Source organism: Epinephelus fuscoguttatus, linkage group LG19 (assembly GCF_011397635.1).
Source record: "Epinephelus fuscoguttatus linkage group LG19, E.fuscoguttatus.final_Chr_v1".
In the NCBI taxonomy this organism is placed as follows: domain Eukaryota; kingdom Metazoa; phylum Chordata; class Actinopteri; order Perciformes; family Serranidae; genus Epinephelus; species Epinephelus fuscoguttatus.
Window position 1 is genome coordinate 19,406,246 of NC_064770.1, and position 19,121 is coordinate 19,425,366.

A 19,121-nucleotide genomic window follows, 5' to 3' on the forward strand; every position below is an offset into this window, starting at 1 on the left:
TGAAAATGAAAAGCCTTCTTTTAAAACAGGGAGCCTGAGTAGGACTGTACATGCCAATCAAAATTTGGAGTGTGGTTGGAGAGTGCTGCTTTCTGCTGCGTGCCCAGTCACAGGGCTGTATTCAGGTCTGTCTTCAGTCCTCTCTCTCATACCAGGCTGCTGCGCTGGAACAAAGAGGCCTTTCACATTGACCTTGACACACGGCCACCCCCATCACCACAGGAACCAACGCAGAGGAATCCACTCCAACTCTCTGATATCAATCTCTCTGTACCCCTGGCAGACGGTCCGGGCTCAAGGCTGAGGTGAACCTCGGAGAGGAAGCTAATGCACATCATATGAGTGTGTTCTCATTCCAACAGGGAATGCGGAAAATAAGATTACCTGTTAGCACCACTAAGAATATTATATCTGATCTGAAATTACCCACAGTATACATCTACAGCCAAATTTAAAACAAGTGGGGTTAATAGTGTAAATTAAAATCAAAATAAATTAGCTTCAATATTAGTAAGGTTGCAATTAAACTATTTTAAGTATTGGTTAATTTGCTGATTAGATTGTAAATTAACCCATTATTTGGAGTAAAATGTCAAAAAAAAAAAATTGTAGGAAACATCCATCAGTTTCCCACAGCCCCAAGGAGATGTATTTAAGTGTGGTTATGTCTGGCCAGCAGTCCCAAACCAAAAACTATTTAGTTTGCATTGATATAAAACAGAAAAAAGTACTTTTAGGCTTAATTATTAATTAATTTTCTATTGATCAATTGATAGACTCATTATTCCAGATAAAATCCCTTGTCTATTTGGATGCGGCTAACGATTATTTTTACCGTCGATAAATCTGTTGATTATTTTTTCAATTAATTGATTAGTTATTTGGTCTTTAAGATGTCAGAAAATGGTGAAAAATGACAATCAGTGTTTCCCAAAGCCTGAGATGACGCCCTCCAATGTCTTGCCTTGTCAACAACCCAAACATATTCAGCTTAGTGTCACAGAAAAGTGAAGAAACTGGAAAATATTCACATTAAAGAAGCTAGAATGAAAGAATTTGACTTTTTTTTTTTTCATTAAAAATCACTTAAACTGATTAATGGATTGTCAGGTAAGTTGGCAATTCATTTAATAGATAACAACTAATCAATTAATTGTTGCAGCACACTGCATCACAAGTCAACAGTCTGATAAAGTTAGACTGTGCCCACTGTAGATTTCGTCAATTATTTATTAGACATGTAAACACCACAGACATTAACGCTTATCCAGGGACAAAAAGCTTTTATTCTCAATTTTTTTGGCTTGTTTTTTTTTTTAAACAATTGTACAGCCTGAAAAGAACACATGAATCCAGGCATTAAAATTGCAAATCATTTTTTAACAAAATAAAAATAAGAGGCTTTCACTTTATACATTTCTGTCATAAGAAATAACTTCAAAACTGTACATCAAGCTTTTATGTTTGTTTTTACAAAGCAGGCAGAGCTTCAAAATATACAATGTTCATTCACATTTTATACACATAAAAACCAAATGGGGATTTTGCTACATTTAAAATCTGGGAGTTCCCCGTCTGCGAGAAAGGCAGTCCGAACACATTCCACGTTTCATCACGTTTGACTTTGAGCGTCGAGTCGATCCAGCATGCTGCTTGGCAACATTCAGGAGCTCCAGTCTTTGTCTCCAAAGAGTCACGAGACAGCAGGAGAGGAGAGAGGCTCTGGGCCAGTCTGTCAGCCTCTGTCTCTCCTGAGCATGAACTCTTGGTTCAGCTCTCCTCCCCACCCAGTGAGGACTTGTCATAATTCCAAGCGTGGGCAGTCAACACACTCAGTCAGTGTCCACGTGACAGGGGTTGGTCCCCTGCTGCTGCGCCTCGTGATAAAGCCGCAAGAAGTCTTTGTAGCGTGGGGCGCAACCCATCCAGGCCTCCCCAAACCTCACTGTCCCGGTGAAGAGGAACTCGCCCTCTCCAGACCTCACCCCGCACTGAAGGGGCATCTTGATATGACCAGTCCACCTCCGTACCCTCACACCCCCAGATATGAAAACCTGGGTCTTCTGTCTGTAGAGGCGGCTGATCTCCACGCTGACAGACGAGTGCTCCTCCTCCTGCTCCACTTTTTTAATACTGCCTCGTGCCACTGAAAACACAAAGCAGGAAGACAAGATTTAGATACTGGTAATGGCTATATTTCATGCTACACATAATGGTGTTTTCGTTGGACCTTTCTGCACACCATACAGCAGCGGGAAGGCTATAATTCTCCCAAACTGCGTTTTTAACTCACCAAAGTCATTGGTGCAGACTGCTAGAAGCATCTCAGCGTCACTGCAGGGCTGACAGGGTGCTGAATGGAAATAAAGAGAGAAGGTGGATGAGTTTGGCAGAGCAACAGAAACAGGAAAAATTCAAGATTTCTTTGGCACTACTGGTCTTGCAGCGTGATAAAAATCTCTAATGGGTCCACAAATTTCCTAGTTAAGTACCTCTTACACAAACACACAACTGCGGTTGGGCCAGCCACGTAGGACTGCGTGTTCCTCACACACACACACACACACACACACACACACACATGCACGCACACACAGTTGATGGATGATTATTTATTTACAAAGACGGCAGAGCAGGATTCAGCTGTCATGAGCTCCTTGTTTTTACACCAAACAGAGCTGGGAATGCTGCCGACGGTAAAAAAAAATGTGATCAATAAAAATGCTGCTGAGAGTTTAATACTCGTGGGGGCTGTTCTGTTTGCTTCCCGCCACGAGAGGAACCCCTTGACACCCCATGACAAACAAGGACCAGATGAAAAGGATAAGGAGCGCGCAGGCATGAGGAGAGGCCAACTCTCTGACCTGAGCTCTGTTAGCACTTCAGCAGGCCTGCTGGGACTGAAACAGCGAGCACACAGATTCTAGCTTGACTGTAACATCAAATAGAGTTTTTAACAGCCTTAGAAGTAGAAATCACTTCAGAAGGGAGGCAGATAAGAAGGACAAACCCCTCACATCACCATATCTTTTCTTGACCAATAAAGGAAAGCCATGAGCGGGCATGCTCTCATAACTGGAGGGCAAATAATTGGGTCTAAAACAGTGAAATAACCAGCGCTTTAAAAGCCCGCCCCAGGCTACAGTTCACCTCTGACTGATGGCTGTAGAGCAGCAACTCAGCCAGCCCGCCTTCAGAGTGTTTTATAGCAGGAGAAAGGGCCCTAAATAAGCGCAGTCAAGTCAATGATTAGTTGACTCAGGTGGTCCTGAGGGCTGGCCTGACCAAAACGCCTTTATTAGCCCTAGATCTGCTGTGGTTTGCCATTGCGGCAGAGTGGCACACAAGGGCAGGTGGGGAGAGGAGGAGTGGGGGGCACAGGGAGGGGTGTCGAGTCAGCAGCGGGCTGAGGGTGGGATGGCAGTGGGTGTTCATCCATTAAATTAGAGACAGAATGATTAAAACAGTTAACTCAGGTGGATTTAGCGCAATGGAAACACAGCCACAGACTGGTCATAAATCTGAAAAATCTGGTTTCAGGAGTGATGCATTCTGGAGGAGAATAACCATTACCCCGAATTAAGTTCAAAACCAGAGATGTGTGTGTGTGTCATCTTTAAGAGCTTATTTTTAGCTGGCGTGTCAGAAGTTGAGAGTATAGGGGTGAGGGGTGAGGGGTGAGCATGTCTTAGGTCAGCGTGTGTAGCAACATGAGGCGCTGCCGCATCACCAGCAGGATCAGAGGTCAAACAGCCACAAGCTCGGACGGCTGAAGAACAGCTGGAGAGCCGGGAAGACTTCAGAGCGACCGACCTCGCCCAGAGCAGAGTGCAAAGGCCCTTTGAAGTGAGCCTGCGTGCTGCCATAGCATCAGACGGAGCAGCCCAGAGCCGAGGCCGAAACCCAGGCGTGTTTTTTTTTCTCTTTCCTGCAAAGCAGAGCCGAGCAGGGCTCACATGTCAGACATGAAACAGAACCACAGGAATGGGCTAAGAGCCGAGTCAGCATCTCTCTCTGGCCCGTGCACACGCAGCGCCACTCTGATCAGAACCACTTCACAGGAGCAGAGAGGGATGAGGGATGGGACGAGTGGTGAAGGAGGGGTGGAGGGGCACAATATGGTGTCCCTGCAACATCTGGGCCCCAACGCATTCCGCTGTAATGGAGCACAACTCGCTAATACCACTCGGCACAGACGAAAACCACTTCAAACGGCCGGGAAGAGAAAGAGAAGATATATGAAGGGGAGAGGAATGAAGAAGGAAAATACTAGAATGATAAATAGACAAGAAAGAAATTAAGGAGGTAGGAAATGGAGGGAAAGGGAATAATTTAAGTGAGCTGAAAGGGAGTGACAGCAAGAAAAGGAGGAGCGGGGGGGGGGGGGGGGGGGAAAAACCTATATGCTCTGAGAAGGTCCTCCCAACATCTGGTTGGAAATACATTCCAGCCTGACGGTGAGCAACTCAATCCCAGCACAGCGGGTCAGAGAGAAGAGGAAAGAAGGGAAGAGGCAGAGGAAAAAAAAAAAAAGAAGAAGATGAGAAGAAGCGAAGCAGCAATCAATCCACCCGTCCGGGCTTCAAATGACACGAGACCACTGTCTTTGTGAATCATCCCAGTGCTATCTCAGGCCACATCACACGAGCAGATTACACTGCAGAGCCCAGCGCAGAACACGAATGTGGCCAAAACAACTCCACGCTCGGTGCTCTCTGCGTTTAACCCTCTCCCTCTCCCTCCGCCGTGCCAGATAATAACGCAGGATGTGGACATATGAACACAGAGAGCTGTAAAAACACATGTGGGCCTGATATTGCTCATATTTTGCTTTAGGCGGAAAAAACAACAACACGGTTGCTCGCACAGTTGCGCAGCTTGAAACCGTGCAGGTTTGGCAGGTACGCGGCGTGAAAACAGGCGGCTGTTTTTCAGTGGAGGCCCCCTGTTTGGCTGCGCCTCTACACATACACACTAATAAAAAAAAAACAATAACAGTTTAGAGCCAAAGTCAAATCAAGCGTGAATGCTTGTGAAATGAGCTGAACATTTTATCCTTAAAAAAGCTCCATAAAGACTTAAAGGCTTTAAATTTTGATGTCTTGATACTCGCAGCGAGAGTTTGATTTTGACAAGAAATATATTCCCCCCAAAACCAAAATGTACAGACAATGCTACCAGAGAAATGGATTTTGGCTTCAGAATTAGCAGAGTCCTGGAAGCAAATGTTGAGTTTCCAGCTATTAGAGTCCAACTTAATAAAAGTTTCCACCAGTAGATGGCTGCATTTAGTGCACAGCACACACACCACAGGGACAAAGCACAAAGGAAACCAGACCTAGAGGGAATCAATCAAGTCTGCAGACCTTTATCATAAGGCCTGGGCAATATATTGAGATTACATCAATGTCGTGATATGGGACTAGATATCGTCTTGGAGTTTGGGTATCGGATGTGTGTTTTTTCCTGGTTTTAAAGGCTGAATTACAGTAAAATAATGTAATTTTCTAAACTTACCAGACTGTTACTTTTACTCACTTAGTCATTCATACTCACTTTACTGATGATTATTTATCAAAAATGTCATAAAATTTCAGGTTTGCTGCTAATAATGTGCCGTAAAAGCATCATAACGAAGAAGCATCTTACCACCACGTGAGTGCACCTCTGGTCCCAGCTCGTACTGGAACGCCGTGATCCGCCGGCTGATGTCCATGTGCGGGACGGCCTCGATGAAAAGCGCCCCCTCCTGGATACTAAAGCACTGCACCTTGCCCTGACCTTGGTCCTGCTCGCGCAGCAGCAACCGCAGCTTGCCATTACGATCTAGGTAGATGTTGGTGCCACTGGAGTCTGTGTAGGGTTTGATGCAGACGGAGAGGCGGGCGGCGGCGGGGGAGACCGTGTTGGGTCGTAGGTTGACGATGATGGCCCCCGTGGGGTACAGCCACTCCAGAGAGCCTTGAGAGCAACGTAGGTACACCTGCTCCACGTCCCTGGCGTGGCCTTCGTGAGTGAGACCGCTGGAGGAAAGGAAAGGGAAAGACGTCAGCGGATATCGACCACTTGAAACTCAAAGAGGCAGGCATTGTCAAGAATGTCTGAAAAAGTGTACAATTACAGAAACCCAAGAATGTGAAAGCTTTCTTTGTGTGTTTTTCGAGCTGTTTCTATTTAATTCCGCAGAAAGGGATTATTCTGTAATCTTAAAATGATTTCTGGTCATTTACAGCCTGAGTTAACCGACCAAGGTGAAGACCTCTGGCACACTGTAAGGACATTAGACCACATTCCTCCTGCAGCATTAATGGCCGTCTGTGCGCAAGACTGGCTGCATGACCAGTCACGAGCCGGAGCAGCCAAAATGACCTCAGCTCCAACACACACTCTCCCCATACCACATTGTTCCTCGCAGAGCTTTGGCAAAATGCACGGCTGGCAGGCTGCCTTTGGGAAGAGTTTGGAGGCTGAAATGGATGAATGGAGGACACAGGGGCTTCTGGGCAGACAACGGCAGCAACAGTAGCCGGGCCTGCTGCATGCAAGTGCAAATGCAGGTCACGCACCGAACCTCCCCTTGCTTTCAAGCCACCAAAGAGACTGGAAGAGACTTGTCCGGGCAGCACTTCGGACTCTGGCGCCAGCATGACCAAATGACTCCCTCCAGAACTTAATGCCTGGTCAGGGTTTGAAAACTCCAGTCTGTCAGTCATTCTGTGGCAAAGCCAGAGGCAGGAAGCCATCAGCAGTCCACCAGCGTGCGCATGCCAAGCTAGCGGTTTGACTCTGGGGGAGAAACGCCCAGTTTCCTGAAAATGAGATGCTGAAATTCAAATTTGCCATAGATCTAAAGTAACCCATGGCACATGCTGAGCATATGCAGCTGAAGCCCCATAACCAGGCTCTCCTCAGCATGCCTCTAATTAAGTCCTTTCGAACTTCATCACTTCTGCATGCAATTAAAGGAGATTAGTCAAGAGTCTCCCTAATGAACAACAGATTATTGGTTGAGGGCTCAAAGTGCTGAATTTCGCCTACCCCTCCTGACTGGAGGATGAAAAACAAAACCACACTATTTGAGGCACAGCCTCTCAAGTGCAAAACAGATTTCAGCAGATGTTTGATGGGAGGTGAAATTTTCCAGTATATGCTGCCTGAGGTTTGAGAATCTGAAAAACCAAAAATACTTAAAAGCTCTTGGGAGTCTGTGTATGTAATCCTGACAATATTTAAGTATTTTTAGTGGGGGATTTTAACCCTTAAACTAACTTACCAACAACAGGATAATAAGTCAGTGTGTCATGTTGCTTTATTGTTACACTTCCAAGTTCATAATAGTGAATATAAATGTAATAACATGAGATAGTGAGTCATATCTTATTGTGATAACATTGTCAATTAGTCATTCATAAATCCAGCACCCCCCAGAGCAAATCTCACGTGTCTTTTAGACTGTTGCACTTTTTATTTGCTTGTATATCACAAAAATATTATACTTCTTAATAAAGTAAGGGCATATATTTCTGTCTTAATTTATGTCTCTGTTTCATTTACCCCTGCAGGCTGATTCACATCACCGCAGCCCAAGTCTGAGTTTCGGTCTCAGTCACCTCAGGGCGCTGCAGCTCACTTTAAACATTATTATTATTATTATTATTATTATTATTATAATTTAACCTGGTATTAAACAGGGCCGAGAAGCTCACCTGCCCTTCCAGCTGCACTGGTCGCTTGAATACTGGCAGAAAGAGATCCGACAGAGTAGGGTCAGAGGCAGCAGCAGGGAGGCCAGCATCGGGGTGAGCATGTTTATCTCGCAGCTCACTTCGCCTCCTCTCGAGTGAAACTATGAAGAAGTCCGCCGCCGTTTTCCCAGCGACATAGCGTTTCCATGTGCCCCCGGTCCGCTCCGTGCTGCTCCCCGGGGTCTCTCCTCTGCTTCTCGCGAGGTTCAGGTTAATAAAAGTCGCCTGTTCAAACTCCGTCGCGCCCGGTCCCGGTGCCGACTGGCTGCCCTCCGTTAAAACTGTGGAGTGAGTTCAGCTCCGACTGTGCTCCCGCAGCCCTGGTTGCTCTCCACGTCACACCCCATCCACAGCAGTTTATCACGTATGGTGCGTTCACGTGCTCAGCCGAGGCTCCGACCCCAGAGCTTCGCAGTGTGAAAACGTACTTGTGCAGTGTTAAATTGCTTTTAGCCAGAGGTGGGAGCAAGTCATTGTTTCTCTACTCACAAGTAAGTCACAAGTCTTTGCAATCAAGTCCCAAGTCAAGACTAATCAACAAAAACAAATCATGACGCACTCTTCACCAAATGTAAGTCCATTTTAACAACAAAGTACCATAAAACTTCAATGAAAAGCCTAGTCCCAGTTAAACGGCCAGTCCCATTTACTGGCCCGGTGTGGCTACACATTTTTATGAATAAAAGCCTGTCTCAATTAGAGGCCTGGTCTGGTTGCCAAATTGTTTTGTTTGTTTTTTTAATAGAAGTTGTTCGGATGTATAAAAGCGGGTTGTTGGCTACCTCAAATTATGTGTCCATTCCTTAAATACTCTGTAAGTTATTCATATTTCTTTAGTCCATAGGATTTCTCAGATCAAAAGAATCAAAAGGGTTTTTTATAAAAATGAATCCAAGTTATGGGTATTGATTTAACAGGATAAAGTGGTGCTGTGTTGGAATTCCGGGTGCCGTAATCCTCAAGTGCCATAACTCTCTCTCTCTCTCTCTCTCTCTCTCTGATGCACTGTCTGTTGGCGCTAGATTAAATGATTAATCTATAATTGATAAGTTATCTGAAGCTTCATTTTTCCACAAGTAATATTAATACTGGTTTAAATACATAGTTTGATTGTATTTCCTGATCTTTGCTGAGCGACAGTTTTGTGTGAAAGGAAATAAAGGCCTGTCCCAAATATAGGCCTGTGGATTTCACTGATTTAAGCAAATAATACCCTGGGTTACTAACTGAAGTTTAACAGTAATAATGTTAGCTAAGCTTTAGCTTGGTAACTATGCATTATTAGCCTCGACTAACCGTTCTTTGCAGCTTCAAATCTTGAACAAATTTGGTAGTTGTTGCATCTCTGTCTGTCATTTTTGACCCACACATTTTGAATACTGCAATGATTGATTTACTGATACTGATACAGATTTCCGTTGGCCCCCACCTAGTTTATGTAGGCTACAAACTAAATTATCTTTGGTATTATTTTTACTTACTGGGGTTTGGTACTATAAGGAAACTTCTTCATGGTTCTGTCCTGCAGTTTCATCGGCTGCTGCTGGTTCAAACAACATGGTTCTGGAGAATTAATTGTCAGCTTGCTGGGAGAGGACGGTGGTTACGTGAGTAGATTCAGGAAATGAAGAGAAATTAATTGTGTCATGCCACACTTTTTAAAACACTTTTCATTTTCAAGTTACGAGTCATTGGCGTTAAAGTCCAAGTGGAGATGTAAGTCTTTTTTGATTTTGTCAATTTGAGCCTTAAGCCACCAAGTAAAAAAATGTATCATCTTTATTATTTATAATGAATTTATTCAAAATACATATATGTAACATGCATGAGATTAGACACAAAAAATGCCTAACAGATCAGTAATTATCAACAGAGTACACGGGTAGAGATTTGTTTTTGTGGTTGATTTTGTTTGTTTTTGCCTTTGTAATCATGACAGTTATTTATATACCAACAGTGGCATTTGTATATTGTCTTTTTTTTCTCCTTTTTATACCAGAAGAATAATTATTTTGTGATTACATCACCACAAGAAAACAAAGCTTTTTTTTTTTTTTATGAACAGCGTGTAGACTAATTATTTTATAACAACCAAAAATATAAAAATGTGAGAACAGATATAGGCTAATATGATTCCACTGAAGTAATTGAGTAATTAAATCCTGATAGAAAATTCCCACCTTTCCATTATTTATTTATTTATTTAATGCTTCATTTAAAGGCGTTGAGATAATTCAAGCCGATAACAAGTGTGGAAAGTTCCGACGGCACGTGAAGTAAGCATACAAGTCAAGAGTTTTGTTTGCGAAGGGTAACAACAGGCCATGTTCACCTTTTCTACTCTAATGGAAACTGAAAAATGTCACTTTTACATTTGAAATTAGTAGCATTATTCCCTCATAAATACTGGCCACATTAGATTGACCTTCTGGGATTCCTCTGAGCCTCCCTCCACTCTCAACCAACAGTCTAAGAACATTTTCACCCAGTCTTTCCTGAAGTCATTAGTTAAGTCAGGCTACATGGGAGCAAATAACGTGAAAACTGTGTGATGCATCTGCAAACAAAACTTGCCAAAAGCAGTTTATTTTTGGTACATGGATTGAATTAAGTAACTATCATTACAACAGCAAGCTTCCTGTTAAGCAGCAAGCAAATTAAGCAAGATCTGATTAAAATTGTCATAAACTGCCACCAGAATAAAGTCATGTTAAGTTTAACTGCAGCCTTACAGCAACCCAACTGTATTACTGCTCAGTTTGTCAAAACATTTCCAACAGAATGTTCTGGATATGTTTAAAATATGTTCAGGAAAATCCCAAACATGCACGTTATACGAAATTCGAAAGATGTAATAATTTAAAAATCTAGTGCTGTGCTGTGTGAGGATCGAAATGGGGTGTGCAGCTAGTCGGCAGTGAGAACGTCTAACAAGCGATTATAATTGGCAAGTGCTAGCAGTTTACCTAACTGCAAACGCTTGGGAAGTGCATGTTTAATGATGTATGGCTTTCAAACATCAAGTCTAAAACATAGCTTGACAAAGGCTGAAGCTAACTGCACAGGATGTAGGCTCTGCACCAAACATTTGACATGGCAACATGGAGGAAACAGCTCATGTCAGCAATACTGAAGGGAAAAAGCATCAAGACTACTAAAAGGTTGCTCAACATATTGCTAGTGTGGGCATATATTTCACGCCTGCCATAGCCAGGCCAGATAACGTTATCACTTAGTATCTCTTGTATGTGTAGACACAAAGGCATACTATATTCCATGCATTTTTCCAGCAATGCCTTTCATGGGGGATAGCACACCGGAGTAAGAGCCTTACTACAGCGTCCTATGATTGCTATATTGGCCTACCTAGACATGGAAATTGGGTAAAATGTTATGGAAAAGTTATGGGAAAGTGCTGAAAATTCATTGGTAACAATGTGTGGGAACTATGGTGTGTTATTAACAGTATATTAGCAGTTACCCTAATGACCACCACAGATTTGGTTAGTTGGTGATTCAGGTATTTGTTATGTTTAAATGATGTGTGAGAAACATGGGGTGAAAGGGGCCACAGACACTGTGGAAAGTTTACTCACCATCTTGGAGCATATTGGCTGTTTTATTTATGTCCAGAGGATTTCTCGGCTGGAAAGAAGAACCAGCTGAAATTGAAAATCATGGTTTGGTGCTCTGGTCATCTGGCCCCGCAAACATCTGCAAATATTTGCCACATCAAGGAATAAATGAATGAAAGTCCTAAGTATTGGTCGAGTAAATACAACTTCCCATGTTGTGTTACGTGAAATAATGGTGCTTCTATGCCTGAAATCTGAATAATGTCACAGTGGCTCCGGGATTTATATGTATTTTTGCAATCGTTCATTTATAAGATGAGTGGGAATCAGGAAAACCACATGCCAGGAAAACCACATCATGCATACCAGACAGCTCTCAGGTCAAAGAGTCATTTCAGAACATCCAATGAAAATAATAATCACTATTAATCCTTTGACAATTGATCTGTAACTTAATGACACACAAGTCCCAACCACACTCCGGAGTTCAGCTCTGTTTTCAAGTGCAACAAAAGCTGCAGGGACTTGCAGAGTGGCGGGATCCGTTAACCACCGGTTGCATCTGTAAACATAAACTACTCATCACTCAAGTTGTGGATCCTGGGCCATACGTTTCCTTACGAAACAAGATATTTTATGTGCGGATGGTGTTTGGCTTGGGCAAGAAACCTGTCTGACAAGGAAAACCAGAGCCGTTTCTAACTGCTACTTTTCCTCTCTGATTTCCTAGGATCCCAAATTGGTTGTGGCTGCTTGGTGATTGACATGTCAGTCTCACTGACCTGTACATGTCCTATCCTGGGCCGCATGCCACCAAGGAGCCCCACAAACCTCAGATGCATGTGCAAGTATATTTCTAATATGATTCTCCCTCTCTAATAAAATTGCTGAAAATCTCAGCCGTCTCGCAGACATCACATTGAGCAACTTTTTGGTATCGTTTGTGCAATCTAGTCAGGGTATTAGAAGTCTGGTTTCTGTGCAGCCCTTGTAGTGTTGCAGGCTGGCTGGCAGTTACACCCCGATAAGGTAACGGGCGTGTCTCAACACGGTGTCTGAGGAGCCTTAACAATGACACCTGCAGTGTTACACCTAAGCTACACCTGTAAGATTTTCTCCATTATGTCTGTGAGTTACACAACTTCCTTGTTGTATTCGTAATTATAAGGGAACTCTTAATTAGAGGGCAAAAGTTGTATAAAGGTGTTTGTGGCACCGCAATATGTAAAGACAAAGGACATGACAGTTATCAAGAAGTGAAACCAAAACAACCCACTGGCTGGTTGCAGTGCAGGTTGTAAACCCCGCCCACTCCATTTTAGTATAGGACAAGGGCCAGACTTACAAGTAGGCTACATGTCATATCAGTTTTTACAAATGATGGCTTCTTTAATTTTAGGTAGTTCTCATCATGCTGATGTATGTCCAAGTGTAACAGGGTCAATTATACAGCAGTTATATGTGTAACAAAGTTATTACCTGACACTCTTAGGCCTCCATTGTCAATACATGGAACTGCTGATACTCAGTTTGTGTACCCCTACGTTCACCTCTGGGGGTACCTCACCTATAAAGGGGTGTCTCCCACCTTACCTCTCCCCTTTTGCTGTTGCACTCAATGGGAGAGGTAAGCCACATTGCTCTCATAGTACTTTAGTCCGTACTTAAGTGCTGTTAAGCTGTTTATAAGGTCATTTTTCAGCCTAAACTTATTGTATAACATGCTGACATATCCCTGTGCCACCTAATTTGTGTAGGGGCTCGAGTTATATGGTCGTAATTAACGGAGGATTTTGTTTTTACCTCTTGCTGTTGGGTATTTTTCTGTGTTTTATTGTAGTGAATTGAATGTAACATGGCCACCCCTTTTGCTGTTGAACTCAATGGGAGAGGGGCTCGAGTTATATGGTTGTAACTGACGGAGGAATTTGTTGCAACCTCTTGCTGTCAGAGTTGTCAGGAATAAACAGAGATGGCCTCCAAAGATATCCACTGTCTGGGCCTCTTCATATCAACACAATGCAGACAAGTCCACCGGTTACACAAGTGTTTTTTGGTTTGAAGTTATTTGATGCTATAAAATGGGAGTGTGTCGTCAGAAATGTCAGCTGTGTGAGCCAAATGATACGCTCCCAATCTGTGGCGCTGCTAACGATGGGTCAGACGACAAGAACTTGATGTCATGGAGATTATCGCACAGACTGTGGCTCCAAATGAAATCACCAGCACAAGACAGTTTTGTACAGTGGAGGTGCGCTGTCCATCGTTACATACAGTCATTGCTATGAAACCCTTATTCAAATCACTGTGTCCTAAATATTGTAAAGTTAACTAATTGTTGAATCCAGAGTTACTAGAGTCTCTGTTTCAGAACATTGTAAAGGGAATATTTTGATTTTTGACAGACAAAACAAGCCATTTAAAAACCTTGAGCATTTTTCTGACACTTTATAGACTAAATGATTAACCGACACATAAAACAAACAGATAAGACTAACATGGAAATAACATCTAATTGCAGACCTGCTTAAAGCCTGGTTATAATGACTATATATTACACAACTAGGACTTAATCTCTATTAATCTTAGGTTCAGACATTAATCTCTTCTAAGAAGAGGGTGTTTCTGCCCTCTTCTTGTTTTTCCAGTTGCTTGATCGCTTGCTGTCCTCTCACACTGCAGCTCAAAGGACGCAGGTTTAGCTCTCACCCTCCACCTGTCAGAAGTTTCACTGGTGGTAGGAGTGGAGCGTGGGGCACAGCGATGGGAAAAAGACAAATTGTTGACAGATAGCAGGAGACCGAGAAACAGGCAGTTAATCACACGGTGTGCTTTGGTTGTAGGTTGAAACTTGGCAGAGGAACCATGACGTTCAACAGAGGAGCAGTTTGAATTAGGGGATTAGGTGGTAAATATGTGTTATGTAGCCTGGGATAGAGGAGTTTAGGGAGTCAAGGAGGGGGAGGCGGCAGGAGTTTGAGGGGGAAGGGCAGAATTGTTTTCTTTGTCAGGCCTGTTGTCCCAAACTCTTGCTGAGTGTGACTCACTTTTATGCCTGGAGCTCGCCTCCAGGTGAAAAAGCAGTCATAAAGTAGATTAGGCTGCTGACAGGATGTGATTTTTATGTGTCTGCGTGTTTGTCTTCACTGTCCCCTTTTTCCTTAACTACTCTGTTTTTTCTTTGATTGTTCCACTGTGGGATAACAAGAAACCAGGCTTGTCATGATTACACGAACCCTTGTTGAGAGAACTGTGTTATGTAAAACAGTGGACAGTGAGCAAACCCATTGTTTGCACTGGTTTTAAAAGACACAGTTTAGGACTGAGAGCTTGCCCTCGTGTTAAAACTCCTGCTCTGAGAATACCTACACTGCTGCTCTTCTCCAAAGCTAGTCTCAACCTGTTTCTTTAAGTCCGCTATCTTGGGTAGATAAACTGTAAACTGCAGTCACACAAGCATGTCCGATATCTTGTGGTATGCAAAGGCACATGCTGATATCATCGAGAGGCCGTCTGCCTGTCATCATCCCTCTCTGGCTCCTTTCCAGACTGTCAGAAATGCAGCTGAGCTTCAACCTGCGCGGGTATTTCTCTCTTAGTAAACAGGAACCCTGTCATTATGAAGTGCCTGCCGTATCTGAAGACAGACATGGCGTTTGTATCTCCTCCAACACCTTGCATGACTTTGTCAGTCTTGCTTAAACATCATGGCGATGAACATAGTGGACATTCCAGCTCTGCAGCCCCCACTGTCTCAATCAGTAGCATGGTCAGTGGCTGTACTGCTGGTAGTAAAGTCCATACATCCAGTCAGTGTGAAAATATGTGGGAGGAAGTGATATATTTGAAGTATGCAGCAACTGGCGCATCTCACTCAAAATTCCCTGAAGTTTTTGCAAGCCATGGGAAGACAAAGCCTGTCTTTTGCTTGAGCCCTAATGGTGATATATTGCTTACTGAATGTTTATGTGCTTGTGGGAAGGGAAAAAAACACATTGAAATAGGGAGGCCAAAGGGGAGAAAGCCCCAGAAATGTCACGGTTGTGTTCCTGGTGCCATGCCATGGTACCGATGTCCAAAATTCCAAACCCTCACTAGTCCAAAAAATGTCCCATTGGACCGAAGGCTTAGATCTTCAACAGGCTGTTATTCCAAAAACAAACGCCCATTGCTCCAAAGTCCCATTTCTCCAAAAATACACATTCCCTGCAGTTAGTTTCAGTTTCACAGCAGCATTTGAGCCACCAATCCCAGGTGTTTTTACCAACCCTTCGCAGCATTTCCAAGCAACATTTGAGGCACCAACCCTGGGTGTTTTACTGACCTTTCACTGTGTTTGAGCCACCCATCCCATGTGTTTCTATCAACCCTTCACTACGTTTCCTAGCAACATTGGCGCAACCGATCCTAGGGGTTTCTACCAACCCTTCGCTGCATTTCCCAGCAACGTTTGAGCCACCGATCCCAGTGTTTCTACCAACCCTTCGCTGCATTTCCCAACGTCGTTGGATCCACCACTCCTGGGTATGTTTTTTTCCCAATCCTTTGTAGCATTTCAAGCCGGTGTTCGGGAGTTTGCATCGTTTCTCAGCTGCATTTGAGCCACCAATCTAGGGTGTTTTTACCTATCCTTCACGGCATTTCCCAGCAGCGTTTGAACTACTAAACCCAGGTGTTTTTCACCGACCCGTCCCTGTTTTACCAGTGAATTTTGTGTCACCAAACCTGGGTGTTTTATGCCAAAATGTGATGTTTTTCTGAAACATGAGTTTTGTTTTGTTTGTTTGTTTTGTGCCTAAACCTAGCCACACATTCACCATAGCATTGTTGGGTTATCTAACTGCAGGAAGTGTGTATTTTCAGAGAAACAGGACTTCAGAGCAACAGGCATTTGAAATGGGCTTGTGGTCCAGTGGAACATTTTTCGGACAGAAAGGGTTTAGAACAAAGGGCAGTCCCCATGTTCCTTGTGCTCTATTTATTGCAAGCCATGTAAAGGATGGCAGGAGAGATTAGATGTTGCCAAGGCCTGAGCACAGCGACATGCTCAAGTCCATGCTGAATTAGTCCTTGATGCCTTCAAGCTGTTCCCAACACCATGTTATCAGCTCCTTCATATCCCTCTCTCAGCAGCACACAGAAACCAGAGGAACTAAAGCGCTGAGCGCTCATAAGAGGAATTTGGGTCAGAGCTCATTTGGACAGGGCAGGTGGGCAACTCTTATGAAAGCAATATAATAAAAGTGAACTCTGTTTTGCTTTTGAATTTCACAGAGATCAGATATGGATTAGTCCTGCAGGTCCAGGTGGCTCTGAGGCTCGAGGATTAGCCAACCAGGCGATCAAAGATGAATATACCATTGCAGGTGTAGCTAGAGAGACAGGGACCAGTATTGAAGGTAAAATCTGCCTCACGAAGAAAAAGTGTCTTTCTTTAGAGCACCCCTTTCTCCAGGACGACTTCCGCTCTCCAGATTAGCCTCGCTGATCTGATTCTCATGGCTTCCTGTGGAGAAAGAGCTCTGGCCCACGTCCCTCCTTTTTTCTCCTCGGCCCTGTGACATGAGATGGGTACACTCATTCTTCGATTCACTCGATCAGTCCAGGATGCTGTACACAAAAAGCTTCAGCCATTAGGCTCCCTGATGCTGGGTGACAGCCATGGTAGACTCAGAGACTGTGGGGGGTGGGAGGAAAGAAGCAGGAGTGCCTTCCTTTGTTAATGCCCAAGTTCTCTGGCTCACACAGTGAGCTCCTTCTATCTGCTCAAAGACTCTGGCATCATTCCTGTGCAACACTCTGGCTCTGTAACTCTCTTGAACGTTGCAGGAGAACATTTAAACATTTGACTATCCAAATAATATTGATTTCATATAGGCCTTGCCGATCTCTGTGTCTCTGTAAAACAAAGCAAAACAGATTGTTACAGAGTTCAACACTGCAGGAGATGTCGTCTGTCTTCAATCAGAGATGCAATGATCTGCCAGTGCTGATGAGGTTGAGTCAAACTCCCTGGGCATTTTCAGTCTTTATACTTAGAGGAGGAGATCTTTGAGGAGATATCTCCTAGCTCTCTTCCTGTGTGGTTTTCAGGGTTGAAAAGAGAGCAAGTAACACTTACCTATGCACACACTTGTTGGTCTACTTTTTGAAGGCGTATATTAGCAAAACAAAGACAAATAGATACATTCTCAGTGGACACACAGCGTCAGTGGTGCATTTTCTACATATTAGGGGAGAATGCTGTCAGTAAGAGTAAGATGGGGTTTTCAACATTTCAACATTATACTAGACAAGTAAAGTTACATAGGTTGGGTTTAGGAAAAAGAAACATGGTGAAGTTGTATCCTTAAAAAAAACTCAAAAGTTGACCTGGTTTCACATGGGACACAAACACTGGTCCACTGGGGAAAGTCCTGTGTTTGTTTGACCCATCCACCACCTCAAACTGCCTTGTTACTCGGACTTTTACTACAAACCTACAAACTTTTATTTTACAGTGCAAAGCATGCCATGATCATCATATTAAGTAGTTATAATCAGCTCTACTTTTTCCAGCAGTAACATTAAAATGCTGTTTGTATTAATATATAGGTGATAATAACCCAGTAGTATGTTAAAACAGTCTGAAAGGGGCCTTTGTGTATCTACAGTGAGTACTTTTACTTTTGATTTAGCTCATAATATTTCTGTACTTTTACTAAAGTATAGTTTAGATGCAGGACTTTTACTTTTAATAAAGTATTTTTCATACTGTGGTGTTACTAAAGGACCTGAATATTTCTTCCATCGCTGCATCTCTGACACAGCCAGCCAACAAGCACATCAATTCACATTATAAGCTCATGTGTTTACACAGGGAGAGAACAAGAGAAGGAAATGCAGGAGAGGAGAACAGTTGGCCTATTGTGTCCATCCACATGCAAAGTTGTACATATAGCACATGGTTTGCCTGGAGAAACAACCAACAAACAATTTAGAACATAACAATCAGTCAGACGTGGTATAAACTAACCACGGTGGCTCTTTATGGAAATTTTGACCCAGTGGTTTGGTTCTTGGAGCGCTGATACAGAGGGGTGTTTAAGATCCTCTGGCACTCCTCTGAATGGGTCCCATTCTGCCTGTAACGAGAACTAGACTTCGGAAACCCGGAGTTCAGTCGGTGGTGTGGTTTGCTGTGAATGCGATACTCGTCTCAACTGCTGATTCACAAGCTGGTGACAGACGTGGTCACAGGTGACAGGAGGTTGCAGGTTCATGGTAGAAGGTAGGGGTCAGGGGAAACCATGTATGAGTCAATGAGGAAGACAAAGAGTTCATGTTTGGGGTTCATAGACACAAACATTCCCTCCGGAGGTTTTCAGACTTCTTGCAGTTTCTTGAACTTGATGCTGCTACACAGGACATCCTGGAACATTGCAGTGCAGTGCAGTTAGGTTGGATTTTTATGCATCTCTAGTGTATGGATGTCAGATCTATTCTCATACTGTCATAATGAAGTATGTTCTCTGTTACATAAAATGTTATTGGGCAGACTTAAAGGAATACTTCAACCCCCAAACGACCATTTTTATATCAGTTACTTACCCTGTGTTACATTGACCTTGTAAAGCATCCAGCACCAGTGAACAAGGGATCCAAAAGATCTTGATGAATTGAAGCCATAGTGGTCTGTGTTTAAGAAAAGCAAAACTATATCCAAACATCTGTTCACAAACTCTCACTCAGCATGTGCAGTATAATCCAAGTTTAATTTATCCAGTTGTATGCTCAGCCGTTTCCAAAGGGGAGCTGAACC

The 19,121-nt window shown here is 43.4% G+C and overlaps 1 protein-coding gene across 1 annotated transcript; it reads right to left on the reverse strand.

Moving 5' to 3' along the window:
• Positions 1-1,263: 1,263 nt before the first annotated feature.
• On the reverse strand, positions 1,264-8,065 carry metrnla (meteorin like, glial cell differentiation regulator a). Its single transcript, XM_049561927.1, has 4 exons — positions 7,707-8,065; positions 5,650-6,023; positions 2,294-2,353; positions 1,264-2,146 (listed from the first exon to the last, which is right to left on the reverse strand). Exons 1-4 carry the CDS (start codon positions 7,805-7,807, stop codon positions 1,833-1,835), a joined length of 849 nt encoding a protein of 282 aa, XP_049417884.1. The 5' UTR covers positions 7,808-8,065; the 3' UTR covers positions 1,264-1,832.
• Between the last annotated feature and the right edge of the window lie 11,056 nt (positions 8,066-19,121).

Excerpts from the sequence above, each read along its gene's own strand:
- metrnla (XM_049561927.1), bottom strand. The coding sequence starts at position 7,807 with ATGCTCACCCCGATGCTGGCCTCCCTGCTGCTGCCTCTGACCCTACTC. Across the intron at positions 6,024-7,706 it reads CAGTGCAGCTGGAAGGGCAG|CGGTCTCACTCACGAAGGCC; the intron begins GTGAGCTTCTCG and ends CCTTTCCTCCAG. Across the intron at positions 2,147-2,293 it reads AGTCTGCACCAATGACTTTG|TGGCACGAGGCAGTATTAAA; the intron begins GTGAGTTAAAAA and ends TTGTGTTTTCAG.